Raw genomic sequence first — 16,814 nt, forward strand, 5'->3', positions numbered from 1 at the left:
GGAAATAACTAGGGAAGAAAGGAGGAGACTGTTGGCCAAAGAGAGGCATTACGGTATGTGGGATCTTGCTGACTGCCAACGCAATAGCTATTTCCTCTTTCTTCCTTAGTAATCCAACCCTGGGTGAGGGGTAATGAAGTCCAGACTAGATCATTGGGTCTGCTCTGTTCTCAAGGAAATGATGTCGCCCCCTGGAGGACATTTTGGGAATCATTGTGGGAAATTTGTGTTTATTTTGGGGTTGTCAGATGGTTTCAAAGGGGACAGTATTGCTCCCTCAAGAGCGTTTTGGAAGTTTGCAGGGACTTTTTTGGACATCAAAATAATGAGGGGGTTGTTACTGGCACTAGAAAACAGGGATCTGCAACATGACCTTGGTAATGAATGATCCTTTAATGAACAAAATTAGTGATAGTTTTTAAATACTGGAAGGAGGGGTGCTTGGGTGGCTCAGTGGGTTAAAGCCTCTGCCTTCAACTCGGGTCATGATCCCAGGGTCCTGGGATGGAGCCCGCATCGGGCTTTCTGCTCAGTGGGGAGCCTACTTCCTCCTCTCTGCCTGTCTGCCTCTCTGCCTGCTTGTGATCTATGTCTGTCAAATAAATAAAACTCTTTGATTAAAAAATAAGTAGGGACGACTGGGTGGCTCAGTTGGTTGAGCGGCTGCCTTCGGCTCGGGTCATGATCCCAGGGTCTTGGGATCGAGTCCCGCATCGGGCTCCTTGCTCAGCGGGGAGCCTGCTTCTCCCTCTGCCTCTGCCTGCCTCTCTGTCTGCCTGTGCTCACTCTCTCTGACAAATGAATAAATAAAAATCTTTAAAAAAATAAAAAAATAATAAATAAGTAAATACTGGAAAGAACTGTTTATAGTAAGTTATACTAAACTGTAATGCTGAACTTTTCCAGTTGTGGAATTGTGTGCATAGCAAAGTCATGTCAGACCTGGGAATTTACGAGATGTGTGCTACCACCTTTGGGGGAATGGAGATGTTTTGGGACTAGAAAGAGGTGGTGGTTGCACAACCTGGTAAGTATACTGAACACCACCAAATTGTTCACTTTAATTTTTTTTTTTTTTTTTAAGGGAGAGAGAGCAGGGGAGGAGCAGAGGGAAAGGGAGAGAGAGAATCCCAAGCAGGCTTCATGCCCCTCGAGGACCGGACGCAGGAATTGATCCCAGGATCCTGAGATAGTGACCCCAGCTGAAAGCAAGAGTCAGAAGTTTAACTCACTGAGCCACCCAGTGCCCCTGTTCACTTTATTTTTTTTTTTTAAGATTTTATTTATTTGAGAGAGAGACAGTGAGATAGAGCTTGAGAGAGGAGAAGGTCAGAGGGAGAAGGAGACTTCCTGTGGAGCTGGGAGCCCAATGCAGGACTCAATCCTGGTACTCAGGGATCATGACCTGAGCCAAAGGCAATTGCTTAACCAACTGAGCCACCCAGGCGCCCCTGTTCACTTTCTTTCTTTAGTCACAGATTTTTTTTCCTGAGCCACCCAGTGCCCCTGTTCACTTTATTTTTTTTTTTTTAAGATTTTATTTATTTGACAGAGAGAGATCACAAGTAGGCAGAGAGGCACGCAGAGAGAGAGGGGGAAGCAGGCTCCCTGTTGAGTAGAGAGCCTGATGGGGCTCAATCCTAGGACCCTGAGATTATGTCCTGAGCCGAAGGCAGAGGCTTTAACCCACTGAGCAGGGAGCCCGATGCTGGACTCCATCCCAGGACCCTGGGATCATGACCTGAGCTAAAGGCAGATGCTTAACTGACTGAGCCCCCCAGGCATCCTGACTTAAGCATTTTTTTAAAGTTTGTTTATTTTTAAGTAATCTTTACACTCAGTGTGAGGCTCAAACTCACAACCCTGAGGTCAAGAGTCAGGGGCTCCATTGAGCTAGCCAGGCGCCTGCCTCTCTCTCTCTCTCTCTCTCTATATATATATATATATCTCTGTGTGTGTGTGTGTATATATATGTATATATATACACACATATACATGTGTATGTATATATATATATACTATATATATATACATACACATGTATATGTATATATTTTTTTTTAAGTAAGCCCTACACCCAACGTGGGACTTGAACTCACGACTCTGAAATCAAGAGTCATATGTCCCACTGACTGAGCCAGCCAGGCACCCCTAATTGATGTCTTTTATTTATCTTTTTAATATTTTAGTTATTTATTTGACAGAGAGAGAGATCACAAGTAGGCAGAGAGACAGGGGAAGCAGGTGCCCCGCTGAGCAGAGAGCCCAATGCGGCCCTTGATCCCAGGACCCTGAGATCATGACCGGAGCCGAAGGCAGAGGCTTAACCTGCTGAGCCACCCAGGTGCCCCCTAATTGATGTCTTTTAAACAACCCTATGAGTTCTTTGGTTCTAGCAGGATGGGCAGGAAAAGAATTGAAAAAACACCACATGGGGATGTCTGGGTGGCTCAGTTGGTTAAGCGGCTGCCTTCGGCTCAGGTCATGATCCCAGCGTCCTGGGATCGAGTCCCGTATCGGTGCTCCTTGCTTGGCAGGGAGCCTGCTTCTCCCTCTGCCTACCTCTCTGCCTACTTGTGATCTCTCTCTCTCTCTCTCATTCTGACAAATAAATAAATAAAATCTTAAAAAAAAAAAAAGAAAAGAAAAACACCACATGGATCTTTGCTCCAGGGTTCTCCACTCTGACTGTATTTTAGAATCATCTGGGGAGCATTTTGTAAAAATCCCAACGTCTCAGCTCCACCCCAGACCAATTAATCAGTCTCTGAAGGTGGGATCTGGGCTCTATATTTGCTGAAAACCTCCCCAGATAATCCTAATATGCAGGTGGGACTGGGAACCACTACCTTGGTTAATAGTGAGCAGTCACCTGGGTGGAAGTAATTATGTAATTCTGAAACCCAGGGGCCTGATCTATGGAATCACTGCTTTCCATTCCCTTGAAGTGACAAAAATCTCAATTTGGGCAGCTGCTTTGATTAGCTGTTGCTGAAAAACAAGCTGCCCCATGGGTATATATGCCATGGTCTCCACAGGGGCTCTGAGAGATATTTGTAGACATTTGTTTATAGCAACATTATTCACAACAGTCGAGAGGTTAGAAGCAACCCAAATGTCTACTGAATGGATGCATGGGTAAACAGAACGTGGTGTATACTTCCAATGGAATATATTCATATTCAGCCTTGAAAAAGAAGATGGGGGTGTGCCTGGGTGGCTCAGACGGTTAAGCGTCTGCCTTCAGCTCAGGTCATAATCCCGGGGTTGTGGGATCCAGCCCCGCATCAGGCTCCCTGCTCAGTGGAGAATCTGCTTCTCCCTCTGCCTCTCCCTCTCCCCCAGCTCATGCTCTCCCTTGCTCTGTTTTTCTCTCTCAAATAAATAAATAAAATCTTAAAAAAAAAAAAACTCTCTAAGAACGGGAGATACTGCTGTAGCCAACTGTGCAAAATGCAATGGGCCATAGTGATAACCCAGAGAACTTAGTGAATCCCCCCTTGTTGCCATAATTATTTCCTTAGTTGGCATTATTTAACACTGGGAATATTTGGAGTTAAATGTAGAAATTGTGAAGTGGCTCAGACCTCTGGAATTAATGTTTTGGTTTAAGGAATTTGTGCATATTTGGATTTTTATACGCAGGAAGTGTTTAAGAGAACCTGGCCTATTGATGCTCAAAATATTTCCCTGCACTGATTCTTTTTAAGACTAGAAAGAGAGCTCGTGCTCAAGAGACATCATAAGCTGGGGGAGAGGCAGATGGAGAGGGAGAGGCAGACCCCCCGCCGAGCAGGGAGCCTAACTCAGATGGATCCTGGGGTTGATCCCAGAATCCTGGGATCATGACCAGAGCCAAAGGCAGACGCTTAACCAACTGAGCCATCCAGGTGCCCCGGCTTTTCCCTGCATTGATTTAAAGACCTGGAGTGACCGTGAAGTTGTTTAGTCAAAAAATGTGTGTGTGTGTGTGTGTGTGTGTGTGTGTGTGTGTGAAAGAGAGAGAGAGAGAGAGAGAGGATGTGCCAAAACTTCAAATTAATGAATCTAGACAAAGGATGTATGAATATTCATTGGGCTGTTTTTCTGTAAGCTTAAAAATCTTCAGAATAAAAATCTATGGGGCACCCGGGTGGGTCAGTTGGTAGAGCCTGCAACTCTTGATCTCAGGGCCCCATGTTTCCTGTAGAATTTACTTAAAAAAAGATTTGTGTTTTAAAAAAAAGTTATAGGAACGGCTGGGTGGCTCAGTCGTTAAGTGCTCCCTTCGGGCTCCCTGCTGGGCAGGAAGCCTGCTTCTCCCCCTCCTGCTCCCCCTGCTTGTGTTCTCTCTCTCTCTCTCTCACTATGTCTCTCTCTGTCAAATAAATAAATAAAATCTTTTTCAAAAATAAAAATAAAAATAAATAAATAAAATAATAAAAAGTTAGGGACGCCTGGGTGGCTTAGTCTGGTTAAGTGTCGGCTAAGTGTCTGCCTTTGGGTCTGGTCATGGTCCCAGGGGGTCTTGGGATGGAGCCCCACATTGAGCTCCCTGCTCAGCGAGGAGGCTGCTTCTCCTTCTGCCTGCTCCTCCCATGCATGTGCTCTCTCTCTCTCTCTCTGACAAATAAATAAAAATAAAATCTAAATAAATACATAAAGTTATTGAATAGTGTCAACTATTCTCATTGTGTTCCTGAACTTCAAGGCATCTGGACCCTTATCTCATTCTATAGATTATGGGGCGCCTGGGTGGCTCAGTGGGTTAAGGCCTCTGCCTTCGGCTGGGGTCATGGTCTCAGGGTCCTGGAATGGAGCCCCGCATCGGGCTCTCTGCTCAGCGGGGAGCCTGCTTCCCCCTCTCTCTCTGCCTGCCTCTCTGCCTACTTGTGATCTCTCTGTCAAATAAATAAATAAAATCTTTAAAAAAAATTTCAAAAAAAATTCTATAGATTAGGATAAGGGGTAAGGGAGTGCCTGGGTGGCTCAGTCCTTAAGCATCTGCTTTCGGGTCAGGTCATGATCCCAGAGTCGTGGGATCGAGCCCCCGCACCAGGCTCCTTGCTCAGCAGGGAGCCTGCTTCTCCTTCTCCCACTCCCCCTGCTTGTGTTCTCTCTTTCACTGTGTCTCTCCCTGTCAAAAAAATAAAATCTTTAAAAAAAAAAAAAAAGAGGTAAGGGGTAAGGTCGTGGTTGGAGGCTGGATTGGAGATCAGGAAAGGAGTTAGGAAAGGGCCTTTGCTGGGGGCCAAGAAATGTTTGGAAGAAACAATACAGATTTGAATAGGCATGTGCCTCCCAGACATGCTCATTTCAAAGAGAACCTCAAATCCTTCTAAGCAAAGTGATGTTTACTCTGGACTTGTTCCTTTAGCTGTCAGGATCCTGATTTTTTGTGTTCTCTCTTTGCCTCAAAGTACAACGGTCATATACTGTAATTAACAAATAGATTACCAGTGGCTCCTGGGTGGCGCAGTGGGTTGAGCCTCTGCCTTAGGTCCTGGGATCAGGGTCCTGGGATCGAGCCCCGCACCCACCAGGCTCTCTGCTCAGCAGGAAGCCGGCTTCCTCCTCTCCCTCTGCCTGCCTCACTGCCTACTTGTGATCTCTGTCAAATAAATAAAATCTTGGGGCGCCTGAGTGGCTCAGTGGGTTAAAGCCTCTGCCTTCGGCTCAGGTCATGATCTCGGGGTCCTGGGATCGAGCCCCACATCGGTCTCTCTGCTCGGCGGGGAGCCTGCTTCCCCCCTCTCTCTGCCTGTCTCTCTGACTACTTGTGATCTCTGTCTCTCTCTCTCTGCACCAAATAAATAAATAAAATCTTTTAAAATAAATAAATAAATAAATAAATAAATTCTTTATAGATTCTCAGTATTTAAAAAAAAAAATCATTCATGATCTCGTTTCTTTCTTTCTTTGTTTAAAAGAAGTTATTTATTTATTTCTCAGAGAGAAAGAACCAGGGGAGGGAGAGGCAGGCAGAGGGAGAAGCAAGCTCCCCATTGAGCAAGGAGCCCAATGAGGGACACAATCCCAGGACCCTGGGATCATGACCCAAGCCAAAGGCAGTTGCTTAATCGACTGAACCACCCCCGGGCGCCCCAAGCTGCATGTTTCTTAAGGCCTGGATGGAGAAATTGGTTCAGCGTCATAGAGTACAGATTCAAGGACAGAGATTTTGATTCCCCCCACTCAATATCGTTGAAGAATATCAAAGGATTGAAGACTATCAAAGGATCTGTGGGCATGTTTTATTTTTATTTATTTACTTTTTTCAGTAAGCTTGAGGCACAGCGTGGGCTTGAACTCATGACCTCCAGATCAAGAGCCGCATGCTCTACCAACTGAGCCAACCAGGTGCCCCAGATTTGTGGGCCTGTTTTAAACCTCCCACAGAGTGTGTGGGGGTGGAGGAGTAAGGGTCAAGGAGATAGCCTCAGGGAGGCAGAGTCAGAAAGAATGAGAGGTGCCTAGGTGGCTTAGTCGGTTCAGCGGTTAAGTGTCCGCCTTTGGCTCAGGTCATGATCCCAGGGTCCTGGGATTGAGCCAGGACTCCCCGCCCAGGGGGCAGCCTGCTTCTCCCTTTCTGTCTGGGCCCCCTCCTTGTCTTTCTCTCTCAGATAAATAAATAAAATCATTAGAAAAAAAGAGAGAGAGAGAGAGAATGAGCTTAAATTCTGGGTCACAGAAGGTGCAGCCATCCTTCCTGCCTGGGGTTCTTCCCATGTTTTGTTATTTGAACTTTATTGACTCTGTAAAGCTCAGCAGAAAGTTTACATTCTCAGAATATCCTTTTTCTGACTCCAGCACTAAGTCAAACACTCTCATAGCTCTTTCTTCTTTTCCTTCACAGCACTTCACAAAGTTTCTATTTATATTTATGTGGCTGTTTTCTCTCTCCCACTGGATTATGACTGTCCCTAAAGCAGAAGTATGTCCATTTTTATCATTATTGTATCCCTGGGGCCTGGCGCAAAGTCAAACACATAGTAGGGATATGGTAGATATTTTTCAAGACTGTTTAGTGAATCATTCCTTTGTTGATAAAATACTTCCTGTCTTCCTTATTAGCTGGTCAGCACAACACAGGGCAATCCACGTTTCTTTTGTTCACCATATTCATGTCCTTGTATTATCCTCTCCTACAATGGATACAACTGTGTATGAGCCATGGGATATTACAGAAGTGGCAGTGTGTAACTTCCAAGGCTGAGTTATAAAAGACATTGATGGGGTGCCTCATTTGGTAAGTGTCTGCTATCGGGCTCAGGTCATGATCCAGGATCCTGGGGTCCAGTCCAGTGCTGGGCTCCCTGCTCCGCAGAGAGTGGGCTTCTCCCTTTGTCGCTCCCCCTGCTCATGCTCTCTCCCAAATAAATAAATGAAATGTTAAAAAAAAATGAATGACATTGCTGCTTTCACTTTGCTCTCATGGATCACTCAGTCTGGGGGAAGCCAGCCACCATGTCATGAGGACACTCCAAAAGCCTGGTGGTTGTACCCATGTGGAGTGGAACTGAGGCCCCCAGTCGTCAGCCCACGTCAACTTGCCAGCCATAAGGAGTGAGTCACCTCGGAAAGGGATCTTTCATCACAAGCCATCAGATGACTGTAGCCCCAGCTGACATCTGACCCCATGCTCATGAAAGACCTTGTGCCAGAACAGCCCAGATAAGCTGCTCTGAATCCCAGACCCACAGAAACCATAAGAGATAATAACTATTTATCGTTAAGTCTCTAATTTTTTACATGATTTGTTCCACATCTATAACCAAGAGTAAGCATTGGCCAAACATTTTTTTTTTTTTGAGTGATATTGTGATCTTGGATGAATTCCTACCCCTTTCTGAGTCCCAGAGTTGTGGTCTATAAAAGGGGATGAAATACCCATCTCTGAGGTTCATAGAGTATGTACCTCAGGGGCAAGATCGGAGCACACGGTAGAAGCTTAATATACCTCCAGCAGTATACCTCCTGATGAAGCATGTGAGCCACAACATCTAGGTTTGAATCCCAGTTTCACTACTTCTAAGATAAAACTTCGTTTAGGCTACTGATACTTAACTGTGCTGGACCTTAGACCCCTCAGCTGTGAAATAGTAGTATCAAAAAACCTAGGGGCGGGGCGCCTGTGTAGCTCAGTGGGTTAGAGCCTCTGTCTTCAGCTCAGGTCATGATCCCAGGGTCCTGGAATCGAGCCCCCCGTAGGACTCTCTGCTCAGCAGGGAGCCTGCTTCCCCCCCTCTCTCTCTGCCTACTTGTGATCTCTGTCAAATAAATAAAATCTTAAAGAAAAAAAAACCCTAAAAAACAAAACAAAACAAAAAACTCTAGGGGCACCTGGGTGGCTCAGTGGGTTAAAGCTCTGCCTTCTGCTCAGGCCATGGTCCCAGAACCCCCCGTCAGTCTCTCTCTGCTAGGTGGGGAGCCTGCTTCCTCCTATCTCTCTCTCTGCCTGCCTCTGCGCCTACCTGAGATCTCTGTCTGTCGAATAAATAAATAAAATCTTTTAAAAAACCCCAAAACCTAAGTAATCTCATAAGGATTAGAGAAAGAACTCATGCAAAGCCCATTTTAACTCTGTGGGAAAGCAGTTACTTCTTTTTTACAGTGCTCTACCGAGCCTAGCACTGAGGTCAATCGTGGACACACAACAAATGCTCAGTAAGTATTTGTTGAATGGATAATAAGAAGACTGCCTGAAGAAAATAGGTATAAGCTAATACTAGCCTACAAGGCCCTACTGGATGTACCACTTGCTTCATCTACGATTTCACGTCTTACAACCCGTCCATCCTCTCACTCTGCTCCAGACACCTTGCCCTCTCCGTAGTTCCTCCTCTATGCTAGCACATTCCAGCCTCAGGGCCTTTGCACGTGCTGTTTGTCCTGACTGGAAATGCTCCACTTCCTAGTTATCCTTGTTTATTCGGTCCCTTCAGATCTCCGTTCAGTATCCCTTTCTCTGAGAGACCTTCTCTCTGGCCACTCCTGCAACCCTGAAGGTCCACATCTGCCTTTATTTTTCTCCACAGCATTTATCACGGCCTTATTTCTATTCTTCTTTGGGCTCCCCTCAACAGAACGTAAGCTCCATGAGGACAGCTCTTTGTCTATTTTATTCGCTGCTCTATTTCAAAACACCCCCAATGCTGGGATTTCAGCAGGTGCTAGATAAATATTTGCCGAATTAATAGCCCCATAAAGCTACACTTGCTTATCTGTCGTCCGGGGTCGTTAAGCCGCGCCATTTTGGGGCCAGGATTGGCTGGAGCCCCATCACGTGACTGACAATCCGGCTAGCCCGCCTTTGAGGCTGGGGAGGTCCACGTGGTCCCGGGCTCTAGGGGCGGGGCGGGCCGTGGAGGAGGTCCTGCGCAGGCGCGGTCCCTGGCGCAGGCGCAGAGGCGGCCCGGGCGCGCGGCCGGCGGCGGTTGGCGGCGCGTGGGGCCGGCGGGTGGTTGCGGTGGGCAGGACCCGAGTGCAGGCAGCTAGAGCCGGCGCCATGGTGGAGAAGGAGGAGGCTGGCGGCGGCATCAGCGAGGAGGAGGCGGCGCAGTATGACCGGCAGATCCGTCTGTGGGGATTGGAGGCCCAGAAACGGTCAGGGCCAGAGCGGCTTGTGGGGCTGAGGGTCTGGAGGGGGCGTCTGGCCTGAGGCGTTCGCGGCCCTCACGGAGCCGGAGGATCTGATTTGAAGCGAGGAGGCGGGAATTACGTGCCCGGGGAGGGCGGCCTTCTTGAGAGAATTGGAGGGGTTTCTTCGGGGTGTTTATGGAAGATGTGGGAAGCGGGGGCCTCTCAGGGTGGTGGGGAGGGTCGTTCCTAGGGAAGCCTCTGGAAGCGGCGGTGGGGGAGTCCTGAGGGATCCGGAAGACTCCAGCTCAGGGACGCAGACGCCCGAAGGGAGTGGTGGTGGTGAGCGCTTGAGGAGTAGGAGGGTGCAAGGGAAGGATGAAGTGGGGGCATAGTTCATTCATTCGGAGATTGTGGGAAACTGCTGGACGCTGGGGAGACTGCCCACCGAACACAGGCGAGCTTACGTTCTTGTGGCTTCGAAAGGGTGGGTCAGCTGGAAAGAATGAATGTTTTTTGAGTTTTGGAGCAAGTTCTTTCTACTGAGAATCTTGAGAGGCCCGGAGAGCCTAGGGGCTGGAGCTACCCGAAGAGGTTGCTTATTCCTAGGAACGGGGGTGTGTCTAGAGAGGACTGGGCCCTAGGGTTGGGGATACCTTGGGTACTTAATAGTTATCGGAGGGCGTGAGGTCTTTGAAAGAGTTGATCGATTTAATCAGATATTCATTGAGCACCTGCCAGAAGCACTGTTGTAGGCACTGAGCGTATATGAGTGAACTGGATGGACTTCTTGCCCGCATGGAGGGTACATTCTGGTGGGGGAAACAATAAACGTAAATAATATAATAGGTAATGCAAGTGCCAGGGAGAGGAAAACCATAGACTATTGACCCTCACACCAGGGTCAATAAAGGGTGCTGAGGTGGGAGAGCTATTTGGATAGGGAGGCCGGGGAAGGCCTCGGAAGAGGTAACATTGAGCCTCAGACCTGTGTTAAGGAAAAAGAGCTGTATAGAGAGAAAACAGCTGGTGTACAGTCCTGGGGGCCAGAGCTTGCTTGGCAAAGGAGAGAAAGAAGCAAGGTGGTGGAAGGAAATGAGTAGCTTTTTTATTTCCAGTGTTCTGGGAAACCCCCTGGAGAGTTTGAGCCTAGGAGTAAAGCGATCAGGTTCGCATTTTATTTTTTAAAGATTTTATTTATTTATTTGACAGAGAGAGATCACAAGTAGGCAGGCAGAGAAGAGGAAGCAGGCTCCCTGCCAAGTAGAGAGCCTGATGTGGGGCTTGATCCCAGGACCCTGAGATCATGACTTGAGCTTAACCCACTGGGCCACCCAGGCATCCCATCAGGTTTGCATTTTAAAAGAATCGCTCTTGGGGTGCCTGGGTGGCTCAGTGGGTTAAGCCTCTGCCTTCCGCTCAGGTGATGATCTCAGGGTCCTGGGATCGAGTCCCACATTGGGCTCTCTGCTTTGCAGGGAGCCTGCTCCTTCCGGCTTCTCTGCCTGCCTCTCTGCCTACTTGTGATCTCTCTCTGTCAAATAAATAAAATCTTAAAAAAAAAAAAATAAATAAAGGATTGCTCTTAAGTGGGGGCGCCTGGGTGGCTCTGTCGCTTAAGTGTCTGCCTTCGGCTTGGGTTGTGATCCCGGGGTCCTGGGATCAAGCCCCACATCGGGTTCCCTGCTCAGTGGAGAGCCTGCTTCTCTCTCTCCCTGCCACTCTGCCTACTTAACGCTCTTTCTCTCTCTGTCAAATAAATAAATAAAATCTTAAAAAAAAAATTAAAAGGATCACTCTTATTGTGGGGAGAGTAGGTTCAAGTGTGCAGAAGTGGAGATGAGGATTCTGGTTGGGAGACCGTGGTAATAATCCCCCTTAGGACATAAGTAATGGTGGCTTCGAACTCTAGAGAAGGGGACAAATATATATTTGAATATATTTTCGAGGTGGGGGAGGGGACGGGATTTGCTGAAGGATACAGTCAATGTGTGAGGTATGAGAGGCAGAATTCAAGGATGGCTTTATGGTTTCTTTGGGCAGCTGGAAATATGGAATTGCCATTTATTGACTGAGATGGTGGGGTAAGTGAAGAAGCAATTGTTCTCTTTTGGACTTAGGTTTTATTTTATTTTATTTATTTTTAAAAATATTTATTTGATATAGAGAGAGTGAGCGCACAAGCAGGGGGTTTTGGACTTAGGTTTTATTTTATTTTATTTATTTTTAAAAATATTTATTTGATATAGAGAGAGCGAGTGCACCAGCAGGGGGAACAGCCTGCAGAGGGAGAGGGCAGGCTCCCCACTGAGCAAGGAGCCAGATGCCGGGCTCGATCCCAGGACCTTGGGATCATGATCCAATCTGAAGGCAAATGCCTAACCGACTGAGCCATGCAGGCGCCCCAGGACTTAGGTTTTAGGTGGTTATTTATGTCTAAGTAGAAGTGCATGAATGGTTGAGTTCAGAGTTGAGGTCTGATTGGTTGGGAGGTATGTGATCTGAGTCCAGAGTATAGAGTTAATTGATCTAGGGTAAGGAGGCAGGCAGGTGGAGAGAATTTAGCTTGAGAGGTGGGAGTTTCTAGACTTTTTTGGTGAAAGAAAAAGTGTGTGTGGGGGGAGTGAGGTGGGGTGAACCTGAGTTTTCACGCTCATTTCAGGTGTGTGGGGTTTTATGCGGTTTTGGGAGGGGGCATTGTGAGGCATCAGCAAGCATTGGTCTGAGGATCCAAGGGATCTAAAGTGGAATATTGGGAATTAAATGGTGGAAATGGGCTTGAGGATTATAGGTGGGGCTGATTGGTTTTGGGGACTAATATTTGAAGTAGGTTTGAGTGTTAGGAGGTCTAAAAGGGTTGGGAAAGAGATTCTAAGTGTATTAAAAGGGCTCATGGGAAGGGTGGGGGCAGCAGGTAGTTTTAAGGTGGGGCAGAGTTGGTGAAAATGAAGCTGGCATGTGGTGAGAGAACTGTCAGAGGAAGGATTCCTCTGAGGAGCAGTAAAGAATGGATGGGAGCTGCTGAAGAGGAGATGATGGCCTACGGGACAAATCAGTCAGGGTATGGAATTCTTGGGAAATGGGAGTTATTGTGAGGGAGTGGAGAGGTACCAAACTCAGTGCAGAACCTGAAGAGGATTGATTGAGGGTCCTGGGAGGGAAGGAAGCGGTTATCACTAATTTGGATATCTGTATTTATAGACAGTCTTGGAGAGTTTGTTGAAGTGCCTTCATGTCCATCAGCTCCTATCAGCTCTGAAGTGGGAAGGGCAGTGATTTCCCCTGTATGGACAGGAAAGAGGCTCCACAAAGCAGATTGACTTGCCTCTAAGGAAACTACAGATGGAATAGGAGAACTCTGGAGTCTGGGGTTCTTTTGTAAAATGGAGGGTGGCCTAGGAATCAGCCGATTGTGTGCTGGCAACATTTTGTTGCTGATTCTGTGTGATATTGGACCTAGGTGATCAGAACTGGAAAGGAGAGTAATGGTCTAGAAGTTAAAAACTGGGTGGTATCTTTCATACACTGTTTTAAATTTTTTGAAATTAGTTGCCAGCATTTAAAAGTTTAGAGAATTGGCCACATTTGAGACCATTTGAGCATCAGAAGGAAAAAATTGGGGTGCCTGGCTGGGTTAGTTAGTGGAGCATTGACACTCTTGATATTGGGGTTCTGAGTTCAAGCCCCAAGTTAGATGTAGAGATGACTTTAAAAAATCAAGTCGAAAGAAGGAAGGAAGGAGAGAGAAAGAGAGAGAGAGATGGACTTGCTTTAATAACACTTAATCATTTAGAATCCATAAGGCCAAGGAAATACTCAAACAAAGAAATTAAAAACGAGTTTGTTGTCTTTGGAAGTGATTATTAATAATGTGCTTTTTGTGAAGTAAGAACTTCAGTGTGTGACTTTGAAGCTTTCCTGCTGACTATATTTTAGCCTAATTGTGCTTTCAGAGAGCAGAGAAACAAATTAAAGAACACTGAGGTCTTGATTAGATGTCTAGGATGTAGGACATTTTACAAGACAACTGTCCTGGTTCTATTCCAGAAGTCAATGTCATGGAAAAAACAAGGGAAGGGAGTGTTCTAGATTAAAAGGGCATAAAGAGGTGAAGCCACATGTAAGATGTAAACCTTGACTGGATCCTGATTCACAAAGAAAACCTGTAAAGAAGCGTCTTAGACAGTAGTGGAAAAATTTTTTTTTTTTTTTTTTTAAGATTTTACTTATTTATTGGATAGAGAGTGAGAGAGAGAATGACAGGGGAGAAGGTCAGAGGGAGAAGCAGACTCCTCATGGAGCTGGGAGCCTGATGCGGGACTCAATCCCAGGATTCTGGGATCATGACCTGAGCCGAAGGCAGTCGCTTAACCACCTGAGCCACCCAGGCGTCCCGACAGTAGTGGAAATTTGAATAGTCCTATTAGGTGATATTTGAGAATGATTTTCTAGATGTGGTAATAGCACATCTAGAGATAGCACATTCTAGCAGAATGCTGACTATTCTTTTTATTTTCTGTGTGTTTCAAGTCTTTATCATGGGAAGTTGGGAAAAGGGGGGCGTCTGGGCTGCCTTTCGGGTTGGGTCATGATCCCAGGGTCTTGGTATCGAGCCCTGCATTGGGCTCCCTGCTAAACGGGAGGCCTGCTTCTCCCTCTCCCACTTCCCCTGCTTGTGTTCCCTCTCTCGCTCGCTGTGTCTCTGTCAAATAAATAAGTAAAATCTTACAAAAAAAAAAAAAAAAGTTGGGAAAGAAATGTGAATCTCTTCCCTCCCACCGCACCCCAGCCCCATGCCCCAGTCTGGCAATTTCTGATTTCCGTCTTCTCTTGAAGAATAGAAAAGTCAGATCTTCCATATTGGTTGGAGCTAAGTAGGGACTGCCTCTGACATGGCACAGCGTTCTCTCTAGGGATCCTCTCTATCAGTTCAACTTCACTCATTTGGTATAATTGCTTGGCCCCTGTCAGAGTGTCACTTTGCATTTCTTGCTATGGGGCATAGCACATTTTATGGATGAGGGTCAGAGAACAGACTCCCAAGGTCATGGACCAAATAGAAGTAGGAGTTGAATCTAAGTCACTCACTTCAGGTTCATACCCTCCCCACCACCAGGTCATTTTTGACAATAGGGGCTCATTTTTTCAGTCAAATTAGTGTAAAGGAGGGTGTTGAAGCTGGCAGCTGTGTATGTTTTCAGTATGTGTGCTTCAGCAGTTTCTGCATTGCCTTTCACAAGGTAGGGCTGTCTGATTCTTCTATCGCTCAATAGTAGTTTGTTTTCCCCTTATCTAAGCATGAGGAAGGGCGGGAGGGTGACTCAAGAGAGGAAAGTAGATGAGAACCAAGCGGTTTGTTGTTTTTTTGGTTTTTTTTTAAAGATTTTATTTATTTATTTGACAGAGATCACAAGTAGGCAGGCAGGCAGAGAGAGAGAGGAGGAAGCAGGCTCCCCGCCAAGCGAGAGTCAGATGCGGGGCTCAATCCCAGAACCTGGGATCATGACCTGAGCCGAAGGCAGAGGCTTAATCCACTGAGCCACCCAGGTGTCTGAGGACAAGCGTTTTATAAATGTCTGATAATGAAAGGGGTTTGACTGGTCTTACTAAGTTTCTAGTGCTTGCAAGTTTGTAGACATTTAGATGTATTTGTTAGGTGAAATGACTGTACTTTGCAAAGATGTAGGAAATCAAGAAACCTGGGTTCAGTTCTCAGTTCTTCTAACCAGCTCTCTTGACTTTGGGTCAGTCACACATTTTGTTGGTCTTAGTTCCACATCTGCAAAAAGGAGGGATGAGGGTGACTATATATATATATATATATATATATATTTTAAGATTTTGTTTACTTATTTGACAGAGATCACAAGTAGTCAGAGAGACAGGCAGAGAGAGAGGGGGAAACAGACTCCCTGCTGAGCAGAGAGCCAGAACCTGGGCTTCATCCCAGAACCCTGAGATCATGACCTGAACCGATGGCAGAAGCTTAACCCACTGAGCCACTCAGGTGCCCCAGTCTTAGGAATTTTTTTTTTTTTTAAAGATTTTATTTATTTATTTGACAGAGAGAGAGAGAGAGATTACAAGGAGGCAGAGAGGCAGGCAGAGAGAGATGAGGAAGCAGGCTCCCTGCTGAGCAGAGAGCCCGATGCGGGGCTCGATCCCAGGACCCTGGGATCATGACCTGAGCTGAAGGCAGAGGCTTAACCCACTGAGCCACCCAGGCGCCCCAGGAGTTCTTAATCATGAGTGGAATTCAGTTGTCTTGACTTGACTCGTAGTATGTATTGGGAAGGTTGTGATAAAAAGGCTCTGGTTCCTTCCTCCTCAGAAATTTAAAAGGTATTCCTGTGGCAGTAAAAGGTAAGGATGAGAGAGCCTAATCAGCAAATATTTATTTAGAACCTACTGTGTATAAGACAACATGGAGGGAGACATTGAAAGAGGAAAAATCATAGATTATGGTTAGAACTATATTCCTATTCCAGTCTGGCTACTCAGCTGTGAGAGCTTGGACACCTTTTCTGAGCCTCAGTTTTCTCCCTACTCTAGGCAGACTTGAATCCTTTCCTATGGAAACTTGTGATGGCCTACTCTGGGGTCTTTGGAGCCCTTTCGACTTCTAGAGGGAGAAATTGTATGCAGTATTTAGGGTGTGTATGCTTTTTTCCCCAAGAGAAACATGGTGAAGAACCATAATCAAAGTTGTTGTTTTATAAGGTTGTTTTTTTTTTTTTAGGGTTTTTTTTTTTTAAAGATTTTATTTATTTATTTGACAGACAGAGATCACAAGTAGGCAGAGAGACAGTCAGAGAGAGGGGGAAGGGAAGCAGGCTCCCTGCCGAGCAGAGAGCCCGATTCGGGGCTCGATCCCAGGACCCTGGGATCATGACCTGAGCCGAAGGCAGAGGCTTTAACCCACTGAGCCACCCAGGCGCCCCAAAGTTGTTGTTTTAAATTTTATTTTAAGTAGGCCTCATACCCAGTGTGGGGCTTCAACTCAGGACCCTGAGCTTGACTCATGTGCTCTACTGACTGAGCCAGCCAGGTGCCCCAGTAATCAAGGTGTCAGTGAGGTAATAAATGTAATGTACCTAGTTCCCTGCCTCGAACCTAGTGAGCCCTCTGTAGCTGGTCATTACTACCATTGTGGCTACTGGGGCACTCTCTGCATAACCTGTCACGATGTGATTTTACATTTATTTGTGGTATTGAGAGGCGGTATACCTTGAAGAGTACAGACTTGGGAGCAGTAT

The 16,814-nt window shown here is 46.4% G+C and overlaps 1 protein-coding gene across 2 annotated transcripts in view; it reads left to right on the plus strand.

Annotated features, from left to right (window-relative positions):
- Positions 1 to 9,385: 9,385 nt before the first annotated feature.
- Positions 9,386 to 16,814, plus strand: part of SAE1 (SUMO1 activating enzyme subunit 1) — an 81,111-nt gene continuing 73,682 nt past the window's right edge. The window contains exon 1 of one of the 2 annotated variants that reach the window (XM_080829250.1): positions 9,386 to 9,585. In XM_080829250.1, the coding sequence (XP_080685376.1) occupies positions 9,488 to 9,585 (98 nt within the window). In that variant the 5' untranslated portion in view covers positions 9,386 to 9,487. The remainder of the gene's footprint in view (positions 9,586 to 16,814) is intronic. The other variant, XM_080829251.1, reaches the window with a different exon arrangement.

The sequence above is a fragment of the Martes martes genome, assembly GCF_963455335.1.
Source record: "Martes martes genome assembly, chromosome: 17".
NCBI lineage: Eukaryota > Metazoa > Chordata > Mammalia > Carnivora > Mustelidae > Martes > Martes martes.